Consider the following 14,180-nt stretch of genomic DNA (forward strand, 5'->3'; position numbering starts at 1 on the left):
AGTGAGAATCCATCCATAAATCAAATGGGGCCATAACCCCATTTTGCCAAACAAAGCATCTCCAACATTTGCCGCTAAAATTTAGCAGTGTAATTTCCTACCACCACCACCCTTTTTTTTTGGAACAATGAGCCTCACACTTTGAAATACCTTTAGCCATCCTTCTGTCACTGTTTCCCTAGAAATAGAACTTTGGCTCCCTTACAAAAGCAACAAAATCTTATTGAAATACTGTACTGTGCTCATTAACTAAATACAGTCCTACAGGAAATCAACTCAGACTGTCCTTTGGAAGGGCAGATACTGAAGTTGAAGCTCAAATACTTTGGCCACCAAGTGAGAAGAGAGGACTCATTGGAAAAGAGTCTGATGTTGAAATCTTCTTCATCATCATCATCATCATCATCATCATTCATTCGACTTGTATGCCACCCCTCTCTGAAGACTCGTGGTGGCTCACAGAACAAAATACAAAAACAATATGTGTACAAATCTAATAATTAAAAACTATAAACTAAAATCCCATTACATTAAAAAGCAGTCAATAACTCAATCACATCCACACATAACATTTAATGGTCAGAAAGGGGGGGGCATAATCTAACTGCCCCATGCCTGGCGACATAGATGGGTCTTGAGGCTCTTGCGAAAGGCGAGGAGGGTGGGGGCAGTGCGAATCTCCGGAGGGAGCTGATTCCAGAAATAGATTGAAGGGAAAAGGAGAAGGGGAAGCAGAGGAGGAGGATGGTTAGATGGTGTCATTGATGCAATGAACATGAATTTGAGCAAACTCTGGGAGGCAGTAGATGACAGGGGTCCTATCATACAATGGCCCATGGAGTCACATGGGCCATTGACACCGTTTAGTGACTGGGTAATAACAACAAACACACCAATGTCAATCAGAACAGCCAGTTGCACATCAACATTTAATTGTGAGATATATCCATTTGCAAATTAACTTGCCGATGAAGACAAATGGAAAATCAGATACAGGGTCGCACTGATAATGATAGTGGAACATTATATCTTTGTATAATTTCTCACATTTTTATTGGTTAGTTTGCTGTAGTTCTGTTGATCTCATGCAATAAAATCTTTGTTTTCTTTCCAGTGTGAATGATTTTGCTGCTTATAACGTCTGGTTCTTTTTTGCTGCTTTTACAGTGCTCTACCACTTGATATTCGCCCTGATACACCTGTAACAAAAAAAAGTTATCTGAATGGGCCTTCAGACATCCCGCTTATTTCCAAAACTGTGGATCAGTGCCTAGAGGAGACTACCCACCGGTATCCAGAAAGAGAAGCATTGGTATTCTTAACTGAAGGGATCCGAAAAACTTTTTCTCAGTTTAAGCAAGATGTAGGTAACTGTTACAGATTCTGTACCGCAGGTGCTGACAATTTGCTATTCAGTAAACATTGTATGTAAATAAAATAATTTAAAAGGATAGAAGGGGCAAATAAAAGTAACAGGCTGAACTTGCTGCATTTTAAAGTCAAATGAAAAAATGAATAAATAAAATAATTAGAAAAGCTGTCCACGCTCCCAGGGAAATGCATTTCAAAATGTTACAGAAGTTCTGGCCTTTGGAAACTGCAGTCTGAAATGTTGTCGTAATATGTTATCCAATAATTTCTGCTCCCACCCCCATAGTGCAATTCAGCAGAATGGACAGACAGCAGTCCCTTTCAATCAAAGAATGTCATTTGTCAGGACTGAAACAGACACCTTTTCTGTTGTGGCACCTGCCCTCTGGAATAGCATCCTCCCAGAGTTCTCTAGGGTTCCCACCTACAGCTGTAGTAGTTAAAAACATGGCTCTACCCCCAGTCCTGGGGTTAGATTGGATGCCAAGCAAAGTTTGCAGTTTTGTTGGTTTTTAAGCATGTTCGGACCTGCATGATTTTTATTGCTTCATTTTATTTTCCCTTGTATATACTGTATCAGAATCTTTGGGGGAATCAAGTAGTTATTAAAATGAAAGATAAATAAAGCCATAAATTTCAAGCTTGGTTGCTCAGGGGTACCAAGCTTTAGAGCTAAAAACAAAATATGGAAGTAAAGAGACCTTATTTAAAATAAGACCCTACTGTATCTATTAAATGCCCAAATTACTATTTCAATTCCTAATTCAATATTCAATCAGAGACTTAAATACTGTGATAAAGGCCCTGATGTGACACAGATCACATCGGTCTTCCTTCGGTTGCATGTTTTCTATCTGAATATGAACCTAAGAACATTTTCAGAAATGTAAGAATGCTGGAGATTTCCATTCAGTGATATTTTCAAATCTGGAGTAGGGATGCCAATTTCTTTTCTTTAAACACTGACAGAGGCTGCTTTATTGCATAGCACAAAGTATATTATTATAATATTATTATTGTTGTTGTTGTTATTATTATTGTTATTATTATTATTATTATTATTATTATTATTATTATTATTTAGATTAGAAGATTTGGGGTGGCATACAAAAATAATATATTCTATTATTCCTTACCTTTGGAGTTTAGTTTGCTGAGATTCCTGTTCTTTTGCAAATTGCAGGTGGAGAAAGCTGCCACTGGGCTTCTGGCCCTGGGTTTGAAAAGGGGTGACCGATTAGGAATGTGGGGTCCTAACAATTATGAATGGGTCCTCATGCAATTTGCTACAGCCGAGGCAGGAATCGTTTTGGTAAGTCCATCTCCTTTGTAAGCAGTTAGCGGAGGGCGGGAGGTTAAGTGAGGACTCCGCATAAGGCTGTCATACTAAAGAAGGGACCACACAAATCTAAATCATGTTCATCATGCACCAGGTGTAATTTTGCATAGGGTTTGAAGATCATTGAACTTGCTGCAAAGCTGAAACCAATCTAGCCTTCTGGTGTAGAATCCTGTCATCTGAAGTGTATTACTTGACCAATGTTCACTGCTTCAAAAAAGGGGGGAGGCAATTTGCTGATTCTGTAGCAGTGTTTAGAGTTCAGCACTGCAAGCTACTGCAACTAACTGCTAGCTGTAGTTCAGCAGTTCAAATCTCGCCACCGGCTCAAGGTTGACTCAGCCTTCTCTCCTTCCGAGGCGGATAAAATGAGGATCCAGATTGTTGGGGGCAATAGGCTGATTCTGTAAACCGCTTAGAGAGGGCTGTAAAAGCACCATGAAGTCTAAATGCTAAATTCTATAAGTCTAAATGCTAAATGCCATTGCTATTTAAACAGCTTGCCCCAGTACATATATTGACCATGATAATTTCTCAAGGGTAGAAGGAACACACAATGAACTGTACTTACCTCCAACGCAGCAGGAAAACAATCCACACCCATCTTTATTCTGCGCAATAAAAGTCAGCATTTTCTGACTTTTGATAGCTTGTGGTGCATGTGCTATCCAGGTGGCTTGGGTGCACCATTTTTTCTACGCAAATCCCTTCACTCTTGCTGCCTATTGTGCCCTTTGGCAAGGAACTTCCTTCCCTCTGGTTATTGCTTGCTGCCCTTTATGGCCGTGGTTTATTTACTTTTGCAGTTTACCGATACAACTATAAAATAATTTATGCATCCCACCTTAAGGTTAAAATGACTTCCCACTTCTCGCATTCCCACTGTGGCGTCTTGGGCCAGGTGTCAGATGCAACTAACAGTCAAAGTCCTGGTTCTTTTTTTTTACAAGGGATTGTACATGCAACTTGAAAAGAAGAGGAAGAGTTCTAATTACATAGCCATGGCTATACTCTTGAATATTTTTATATTCCCCCCGCCACCATTCCTTGCTGATGCCCTTCTCCTAGCCTAAGAAATAGGAAAAGTTGTATAAGTACGATGTCTTCTTCTGCTTCTTTTTAAAAGACAGTCCAGAAGGGATAAAGCAACAATTTACTCTACCAATTGAGGGCTTTGGTAGTTTGAAGTCCAGGTAGAATATCAGGCTAAAGCAGAGGAAGGAACTGAAGTCTGGAAAAATATTCCTTAAACTTCTTTGTTTCTAAATATTCACACCTTGGTGACCAGCAGCTGAAGTTCTAAAACTAATTTCATGTATGTCATTTATGGTGTTTTTGAGCCTCTTCCTAATATTGTGAAAGACAAAAAACAGGATTTTCATATGCTTGCGGCAGATTATTTTACATCAATAAATGGTTAAGTAGAAAAGTGTATAACATTGCATTGAAAATAACTGTGATTTTTGTGATACTTGTGTACTCTAGTAACATAGGTGCACAGATTTCTATTTTTAAAATGTTTTACATCTTTCATCAACCTTGGGGTAAAATTGGCAAGAATGCTTGCATTGTAGGAAACAGTTGCTTTATGTTGCAAAAGATAGAGATTGTGAAGCTAAATAATGTAGACAAGAGTACCACAGATTTGAAAAGGGTACACTTTCTATTTGTACAATATTACTGACCATATTACAACAGATACTAAAGAGGACTTACTTCATAGGAATATAGAATGTCAGAGTTGGAAACAACTTCAGGTATCATTAAATGCAGGATCATCTTTCCCCACTCCTTCTCCTCCTCCTCCTCCTCCTCCATCATCATATATTATGGTGAAATTTCCACATTGGGAAGCAGAGCTAGAGCAATAATACATATAGATAAAAGCAAAAGTTTCCTAAGTGAGAAGATAAATACTTTAAAATGCATACTACGTATGTTGTTAATTTACCTTCATGATTCTCCAAAGCCAATATTACCATAAGTTGTTTGACCTTTTGCCTTTGTTAATACTGGGCTAAATGAAGAATTGCACTTCAAGGACCTCTGCTTGCTCTGGATCAAGGCCCAGGAAACCAATTTGCATTTATTCTGTCTATTCTGAACTGGCAATCTGGGTCTTACTTAGTTCCTTATAAGTCTTCATGGCAGACTGATTTTACTTTTGATGCATTTCCAGGTGTCGGTCAACCCAGCATACCAGTCCCACGAGCTGGAGTTTGTTCTGAGAAAGGTATTAAGACTTGTTACGTCATTTCCGCTTAATTTTATCCCTAGCATTTTTGATGGAATTTTCTGTTCTAGAAATAAAATTCTTGAGATAATAGTAAAGTATGGGGGGGGAAGGACGGAGGGAAAAAATAACTATCCCCATTGTATGGGGAGAAATTGAAGTATTTAAAAGTGTTTAGCTAGGTGGTGGGAAAGACTTCCCTCTACCTCCTTATAGCATAACACTTACCATTAATGATTGGCAATAATTAATCAGGATGCTTAAATTTTATATATCCATTTTATAAGTAGAGCAGTTGTGAATGTTAGATTCTGGGAGTACTCAATAGAGAACAGTGTCACACTCACAGTTTGCTTATGAATGTCTAGCTAGAAATTTATAAATTCGGAATACCAGATTTAACACTTCTCTGTCCAGATCCAACTTAAGGGGTTCTTTTGTTCTTATTTCTTTGTGGCAGTTAATTATACCAAAGAATGGTCTTATCTTTGCATATGCTAGTGCTCTGATGCCAGTCCACAGAGAAAGTCTAGTGGATCTCCATAGAAAATCACGGTTATTGTCTGATGTAGAAAAATAAGGAGCATCAAACAATAAGAGTGTAGCATTGAAATGTAAAGCAGTCTCTATTATATAAAGTGTTAATGTTTGCTGTTCAATGTGCAATTAGCTAGTGCTTAAGGGTATTTACTTAACTCTGGTGTTTAATGTGGGAGTCAGGTGCTTTCCAATATTTCGTAATAATATACATCCTAGCTGGGCAACTCCTCGTGATCCTTGATCACAAAAGTTTAGCTGATGGAGCCAGGGGAACCATTTTTCCCAGTCAGCTGATCAGAACTGCTTCTTTCCTGCTTCAGTTAGACTACCACTGTGCAGGGAGGCCACTCCTAACTATGCCATTCAACTTTCTTATCCTTAATAGTAGAGGATTAAAACAGTTAAGGGGTTTATAAATGAAATTAATCCTGCAAGGATTAAGAAGCCTTTGGGACTTGCCTATCTTATTTAGTTTTCCAACTAAATGGCTGTAATTCATATCACACACATAATTTAAAGTAGCATTTTAATGCCAGGGCATCTCTGAATTTGCCCTGATGTCCACAGCATTATCCCTAATCCTTCTGCGCCTGCTGGAGGGATTGGGAGTGGGAGGCACTGTTATTCAGTGGTTCTCCTCTTACCTCTCCAGACGGTCGCAGTCGGTGTTAGTGGGGGGTTCGGAGGTCGACTTCTAGGTTGCTCCCTTGTGGGGTGCCTCAGGGGTCGGTCCTCTCCCCCCCTGCTATTCAATATCTACATGAAAACACTGGGTGAGATCATCCAGGGGCATGGGGTGAGGTATCATCAGTACGCTGATGATACCCAGCTGTACATCTCCACCCCATGTCCAATCAACGAAGCAGTGGAAGTGATGTGCCGGTGCCTGGAGGCTGTTGGGGTCTGGATGGGTGTCAACAGACTCAAACTCAACCCTGATAAGACGGAGTGGCTGTGGGTTTTGCCTCCCAGGGACAATTCCATCTGTCCGTCCATAACCCTGGGGGGGGATTATTGACCCCCTCAGAGAGGGTCCGCAACTTGGGCATCCTCCTCGATCCACAGCTCACATTAGAGAACCATCTTTCAGCTGTGGCGAAGGGGGCGTTTGCCCAGGTTCTCCTGGTGCACCAGTTGCAGCCCTATCTGGACCGGGACTCACTGCTCACAGTCAGTCATGCCCTCATCACCTCGAGGTTCAACTACTGTAATGCTCTCTACATGGGGCTACCTCTGAAGAATGTTCAGAAACTTCAGATCGTGCAGAATGCAGCTGCAAGAGCAATCATGGGCTTCCCTAAGTATGCCCATGTTACACCAACACTCCGCAGTCTGCATTGGTTGCCGATCAGTTTCCGGTCACAATTCAAAGTGTTGGTTATGACCTATAAAACCCTTCATGGCATCGGACCAGAATATCTCCGGGACTGCGTTCTGCCGCACGAATCCCAGCGACTGGTTAGGTCCCACAGAGTTGGCCTTCTCCAGGTCACGTCAACTAAACAATGTTGTTTTGCGGGACCCAGGAGAAGAGCCTTCTCTGTGGTGGCCCCGACCCTCTGGAACCAGCTCCTCCCAGAGATTAGAACTGCCCCCACCCTCCTTGCCTTTCGTAAACTCCTTAAAACCCACCTCTGCTGTCAGGCATGGGGGAATTGAGACATCTCCCCCGGGCCTGTACATTTTATGCATGGTAAGTTTGTGTGTATGTTTGCTTTTAATAAGGGTTTTTTAGTGATTTTTAAATTATTAGATTTGTTGTACATTGTTTTATTGTTGTTGTGAGCCGCCCCGAGTCTGCGGAGAGGGGCGGCAGACAAATCTAATTAACAACAACAACAACAACAATAATAATAATAAATAAATAAAATAGAAATAAATAAACAAACAAACTTATTCCTGTGCTGCTTAGCATAATCATAAAAATTGCTGTTACTTTTGTAGTCCAAAAACTACTTTTACACTCTAATAAATTTTGCAGGGAGCTAACTTACTGACCAATTTAATTGTGGGAGGTTCCAATCCTCTGATCTTGCACTATAAGCTTACATAGCAGTTAATTTAATTTAATTCATTGGGGCATATTTTAAAGGAACCATAGGACAAAATCTATACATACACATTGGATAGTGAGTACCATTCAAGTAAAACTGGCTCTACCATGGTGGCAAAAGAGATCATTCCTGACCATGCCAAATCTCTAAGAATACCTCAGACTTACATTTAGAGGGGATAAAAAACAACTAGCATTTGGGATGGGACACAAATGTATAGACACTGGATTCATATAGTTTTCATTTAAGGTGAGTTGTTTGCAACACAACGCATCCAATGCACTAGAGTGGAAAATGTCTATGCACATTCCCAAATGAGACTAATCCTATTTGTCTGAATAATTACTCTTGAATAAATTTCCATAGGGCCCAATTCTAGAAATAAAATTTTATTGAATAATGAGAAAGACTTCACAAAATGGAAGCTTCTTTTAATACCTATAACATTAATGCTTTCTTCTGGCCAATGAACTTGAATCATGAACTAAATATTTTGTGCACTTTAGTCTGTAGCAAGGATTTCAAACTTCTGGCCTCACAGTGGTGTCACATATTGCAGCTTTTCTCCCTTTGCTAACTGGGTGTGGGTATGGCCAGCATATGGATGCATCTAGCCCACAGCTTGACAACCCTGGTCTATATCATACGCCATGACTGCTTTTTATATGGACCAGTCTGAATTTGGTGAAGTGCCAAATTTGGTTCCACTCCATGAACTAAATTATTCTTCTAGATCACAGGTGTCAAACTGAAGGCCCATGGGTTGGATCGCGCTTGTATCCAGCCTATGGAAATATCAAAGGACCAGCCTGCAGTGCCTCTGCTGGCCAAAATGGGCCCCGTCTGGGCCCTCATGGCCTGTTTTCAGCCTCCATGGCTTCCTTCAGCACTGCTGGCTGAAAACAGGCCACACGGGGGCCTTGTGAGGCCTCCCTATGGCCCATTTTTGGCTGGCAGAGTGTGCCGGAGGCTGGGGAGCCCAAAAATGTGCTGCATGAGGATCTCGTGGGGCCTCTGCGGGGCCTGTTTTTGGCCAGCAGGATGCTGCAGGAGGTGTCTGTCCCCTCTCTCCCACAGTCCCCAGCCCGCCAGCCTGCAGAGGAGAACTTCAATGCTGATCCGGCCTTCGAAGAAATCCAGTTTGACACCCCTGTTCTAGATCAAGGGTTCTCTATTTTAATTAATATTTTAATTAATATTTCAAGAAAGTGGCCTTGCCTAGCGAATCAAACTTTGGTCTATCCAAGACAGTAGTCTACATTGACTAGCAGCTGCTCTCCATTGTTTCTACTGAAAGATGACACAAACTGAACATTACTATTCATTGAGCAGTGACCTACAATAGGAAATCCAGGGAGACACTGGTGAGTGTGTGAGTGTGAATGTTCAGGTTCTGTGTGTCTTTCTTACAATTTAGTGTGTGTACACTATACAGTGATCTCTCGATTAGCGCGGGGGTTACGTTCCAAGACCTCCCGCGCTAATCGATTTCCGCGTTATAGTGGTGCGGAAGTAAAAAACACCATCTACGCATGCGCGCCATTTTTTTTCATGGCCGCACATGCGCAGATGGTGGAGTTTGCGTGTGGGCGGCGGGGAAGACCAAGGGAAGGTTCCTTCAGCCGCCCAACAGCTGATCTGCTCCGCAGCGCGGAAGCAGCGAGGAGCCGAAGATGGGGTAAAGGCAAAGGGGAAACCCCATCTTCGGCTCCTCGCTGCTGCCGCGCTGCGGAGCGGATCAGGTGTTGGGCGGCTGAAGGAACCTTCCCTTGGTCTTCCCGCCGCCCAGGCAAAGGGGAAACCCCAAGATCGCTTGCCGCTTGCCGTATTGCAGCTTGGAGCCTTGCTTCGCCTCCTTCGCTGCAATACGGCAAGCGGCAAGCGATCTTGGGGTTTCCCCTTTGCCTGGGCGGCGCTGGGGCCATGCGGAGCCGCTCATCTAGGGGGGCGTGGACCGGCAAGGTGCCCTCCGCTCTCTCTCTTTCTCTCCCTGTTACCGGTGTGGTATAAGAGAGAGAAAGAAAGAGAAAGGAGGGCGACTTGCCAGTCCACGCCCCCCTGGATGAGCGGCCCCGCATGGCCCCAGTGCCGGACTCCGCCGTTGCCTCCGCCCTTGTTCGGCTCTGCAGCTGAGAGGCCACGTCCACCCCCTCCTCGGTGTCCCCGGCACCCAGCGTCCCCACGCCGCCTCCACCTCCCGGTAATGCGCCCGACCTCTGCCTCTCTCTTTCTCTCTCATATACCACGCCGGCAACAGGGAGAGAAAGAGAGAGAGAACTAGCGCGGACTTATAGAAACATAGAAACATAGAAGACTGATTATTATTTTGATTATTTTATTATTAATTATTTTTTAATTAATATTTTTTGAAAAACCGCGTTGCAGCGTTTCGTGCTAATCGAGACCGTGCTAATCGAGGGATCACTGTACTGTTTCCAGTGAATCTCTTCCTTCATTGTTTTCTGTGCATTGTGATTTTGTTGTATAGGCTGATCTAAAAACTATTTTCTTTCTTATGTGTATTTCTCTAGGTTGGCTGCAAAGCCCTTGTGTTCCCTACCCAATTTAAAACGCAGAAATACTATGAGATCTTGAAAAATATATGCCCAGAATTGGAACATTCTAATCCAGGAGTATTGAAGAACAAGAAGTATGTTTATATATTGTACCTTAGAGCAGTGTTTTTCAACCAGTGTGCCGCGGCACACTAGTGTACCGTGAGACATAGTCAGGTGTGCCGCGAAGCTCAGCAAGAGAGAGAAAGAAAGCAAGAGAGAGAGAGAAAGAAAGCAAGAGAGAGAGAAAGAAAGCGAGAGAGAGAAAGAAAGAAAGCAAGAGAGAGAGAGAGAAAGCAAGAGAGAGAAAGAAAGCAAGAGAGAGAAAGAAAGAGAGAGAAAGAAAGAGAGAGAGAGAGATAAAGAGAGAGAAAGAGAGAGAGAAAGAGAGAGAGATAAAGAGAGAGAGAGAAAGCAAGCAAGAGAGAGAAAGAAAGCAAGAGAGAGAAAGCAAGAGAGAGAGAAAGAAAGCGAGAGAGAGAAAGAAAGCGAGAGAGAAAGAGAAAAAGAAAGAAAGAGAGAGAAAGAGGCAGGGAAGGAGGGAGAGATAGAAAGAGCAAAAAAGAGGAAGGAAGGAAGAGAGAAAGAAAGAGGGATGGAGATTGAGAGGAAAGAAGGAAGAGAAAGAGGAAGAGAGATAGAGAGAAAGGGAGGAAGAGAGAGAGAGAGAATTTTTTTGTCCAAACCTTTTTAGCCCCCCCTCCCCCTCTCCCCTTCCCCCCCGCTCAATGTGCCCCATGATTTTGTATATGTAAACAATGTGCCACAGCTCAAAAAAGGTTGAAAATCACTGCCTTAGAGTGTCATTCCATTCCAGGATTTAGCAGTCTGATGGAAATTAATGTTGCCAGAGCATGTGTTCGCTATGACACTACAAACACTTCTGCCGCTGGTATGCATAGTGTACCACAGGTCAGAGACCCAGGCTTGTTTCAAGTGAGAGAAAACCTCTATCATGTCTTTCTTGTTTGTAAGGCATTAATTCAGGACATAGAAAAACTTTGATTGGATTCACACATGGTGCTAAACTATAAAGTATGTTTGTGTTATTGTTGGTTTTGCTTTAATGGTATGGTTTGTTATGGGATCTTAGTCTATACTAGTGATGGCGAATCTATGGCACAGATGCCACAGGTGACACATGGAGACATATCTGCTGGCACGCGAGCCATTGCCCAGCTCAGCTCCAACATGCTTGTGTGTGCTGGCCAGCTGAGTTTTGGCTTGCGCAGAGGCTCTGGGAGGGTGTTTTTGGCTTCCAGAGAGCCTCTGGGGGGGATGTGGGAGGGAAGCCTTTGGAGCCCGGGGAGGGAGAAACATGAGCCAACTGGGCCCACAAGAAGTTGGGAAACAGGCGCAGAGAGGGGCAGGGGAAGCTGTTTTTGCCCTCCTCAGGCATTGTGTTATTATGGGTGTGGGCACTTGCATCTGCATGATAGCGTGCACGCACGCTCTTTTGGCACCCGAGGAAAAAAAGGTTTGCCATCACTTTGCATTTAACTTTGGATCTCCACAGGTTCAGCCTCAATATTTATGTGAATATATACTATGCTCTTTTCAATCTAATTATGATTGAAATTTAATTCAGTTTAATTTAATTATGGTTAAATACATGTTAATACCAGTACTTCAAAAATGCTTAATGTGAATAATAAGCAAGTCAATGTTCATTTTTTGCCATTTTTTTCCCTTGAACATTTTGTCTGGATATAATAATGGGCAGAGGTCATAAATGCGCAATCCTGGTTCACTTGGTCTCTCTCATATACATTTATAATGATCGATGTATTCATTAACTGGTTCAGTTAACACACATTGACACAGCCACTCCTTTGACCTGAGGAATATTCATTTTTTCCTGGAAGGAATGCTTGTGGCCATTGCTTGTGGCTAGGGATTCCTGTTTCTTTTCTCCAAATATATTTATTTTCTTCTAATCTATTCTCTAAAGCAGTGTTTCCCAACCTTGGCAACTTGAAGGTAATCTGGACTTCAACTCCCAGAATTCCCCAGCCAGCATTCACTGGCTGGGGAATTCTGGGAGTTGAAGTCCAAATATCTTCAAGTTGCCAAGGTTGAGAAACACTGCTCTAAAGCACCTGAGGGCAGGAGAAGATGAAATGGATGGAAAATAATCAAGGAGCGAAGTAACCTAGAACTAAGGAGAAATTTCCTGACAGTTAGAACAATTAATCAGTGGAACAGCTTGCCTCCAGAAGTTGTAGGTGCTCCAACACTGGAAATTTTTAAGAAGAGATTGGATAACCATTTGTCTGAAGTAGTATAGGGTTTTCTTGCCTGAGCAGGGGATTGGACTAGAACCGTGATGGCGAACCTATGGTACGCGTGCCACAGGTAGCACGCAAAGCCATATCTGCCGGCTCATGAACCATTGCCCTAATTTAGCTCCAGGGAGGCAGGAAAAGCTGTTTTCCCCCTCCCCAGGCTGCAAAAAAAGCCTCTGGCGCCTGGAGAGGGTGAAAAACGGGCCTACCGGGCATACTGGAAGTCAGGAAACAGGAGAGCCGAGGGTGTCATGTGGGTGGGGAGCAGTTTGTGGGGGATCACATGCGCAGTGTGGGGCGTGAGCAGCAGGGGCATTGAATTATGGGTGTGGGCACACACATGTGTGCAATAGCGCATGGGCCCACATTTTTGGCCCCTGAAGAAAAAAAGGTTTGCCATTACTGGACTAGATGATCTCCAAGGCCCCTTCCAACTTTGTTATTCTTTTAATTGCCATGCAAATAATGCAACTCTTATTTTTTCCATAAAGGATAATCATAATCTCATTATGTCATATAATTCATTATCAGAAAACAATTGTATACAGGAAGTCTTCGACTTGCAACCATTCATTTAATGACCATTCAAAATAAGAGCAGTAGTAAGAAAAGTGACTTATGACCATTTTTCATATTTAAAGCCATTGCAACATCTTTATAGTCACACAATCATAATTTGGACACATGGCAACTGGCTCATATTTATAAATAGCGCAATATCCCAGGATTATGTGATCCATTTTTGCAAACTTCAGACAAACAAAGTTAATGTGGAAGCTGGAGTCGCTTAATATCTGTGTTACTCACTTAACAACTGCAATGATTCACTCAGCAACTGTGTCAAGAAAGGATAAATGGGGCAAAATTCTGCTAACAAATGTCTTGCTTAGTAAGATAAATTTTGGGCTACCCGTATTTGATTTGACCTACAGTTATTCTATGAGCTTCTTTTTATATTATGAGAGGTGGAAGAACTCTCTCATTTGTCATATAAGTGACTGAGTGTTCTTTTTCATCAGATTACCAGAGCTTTCTGTTATAATCTGTGCGGATGCCAAGCTCCCTGGCACATTCTCAATGCAGGAAGTGATGCAAGCTGGAGAGAGCAGCCACATGAAGGAGCTACACGGGATACGGAAGATGCTGATCAACAAAGAACCAATTAATATTCAGTTTACTTCAGTAAGTACTATATCAATTATTCTATATCTTCTCCAGTATTTTTTTAAAAATGCAATCCATGATGATCCAAGATAAGAAGCCTATTTTGTTGTTGCCAAGCAAACTAAGCTGCAGTAAGAATTTACTGCAAATAATTGTCAATTTTTTGTCATATGGCTCTTTATAAAACATAGCTGTTGTATATCAAGGATATGCAAACCCTCTGAAATGGGTATTTTGGGACAGGTGTGTGAGTGCAGGTAATCCTTGATTATTGTAATGCCTCCTTTATGGTAATGGTTCTGAACCTGGGGATAAGGACCCCCTTGGGGTCAAATGACCATTTCACAGAGGTCGCCTAAGATCACGGGAAAAGACAAATTTCCCATGGTGTTAGGAACTAAAACTTCTATTCTGGCGCCTTGGAACATATTTTTACAATCCTGCCAATCAGGCGTTTACAGTGGGGGTGTCCTTCTGACCTTACTGCCAATCATCTTAAAGCTCTGTTGGGAGAATTGGTGCTAGACTTATGGTTGGGGGTCACCACAACATGAGGAATTGTATTTAGGGATTGTGACATTAGAAAGGTTGAGAAATACTGCTTTATGGTCACATATCAGGGTAGTCATTGGGTTACTC

General features: G+C 42.3%; 1 protein-coding gene across 1 annotated transcript in view; it reads left to right on the forward strand.

The window, feature by feature from the left end:
- ACSF2 (acyl-CoA synthetase family member 2) overlaps positions 1–14,180 on the forward strand; it is a 92,233-nt gene that overhangs the window by 21,653 nt on the left and 56,400 nt on the right. Inside the window, exons 2-6 of the mRNA XM_070739989.1 lie at positions 1,168–1,363; positions 2,555–2,683; positions 4,890–4,943; positions 10,069–10,187; positions 13,397–13,559. Coding sequence (XP_070596090.1) covers positions 1,168–1,363; positions 2,555–2,683; positions 4,890–4,943; positions 10,069–10,187; positions 13,397–13,559 — 661 coding nt within the window. The remainder of the gene's footprint in view (positions 1–1,167; positions 1,364–2,554; positions 2,684–4,889; positions 4,944–10,068; positions 10,188–13,396; positions 13,560–14,180) is intronic.

The sequence above is a fragment of the Erythrolamprus reginae genome, chromosome 2 (genome assembly GCF_031021105.1).
Source record: "Erythrolamprus reginae isolate rEryReg1 chromosome 2, rEryReg1.hap1, whole genome shotgun sequence".
NCBI classification, from domain to species: domain Eukaryota; kingdom Metazoa; phylum Chordata; class Lepidosauria; order Squamata; family Dipsadidae; genus Erythrolamprus; species Erythrolamprus reginae.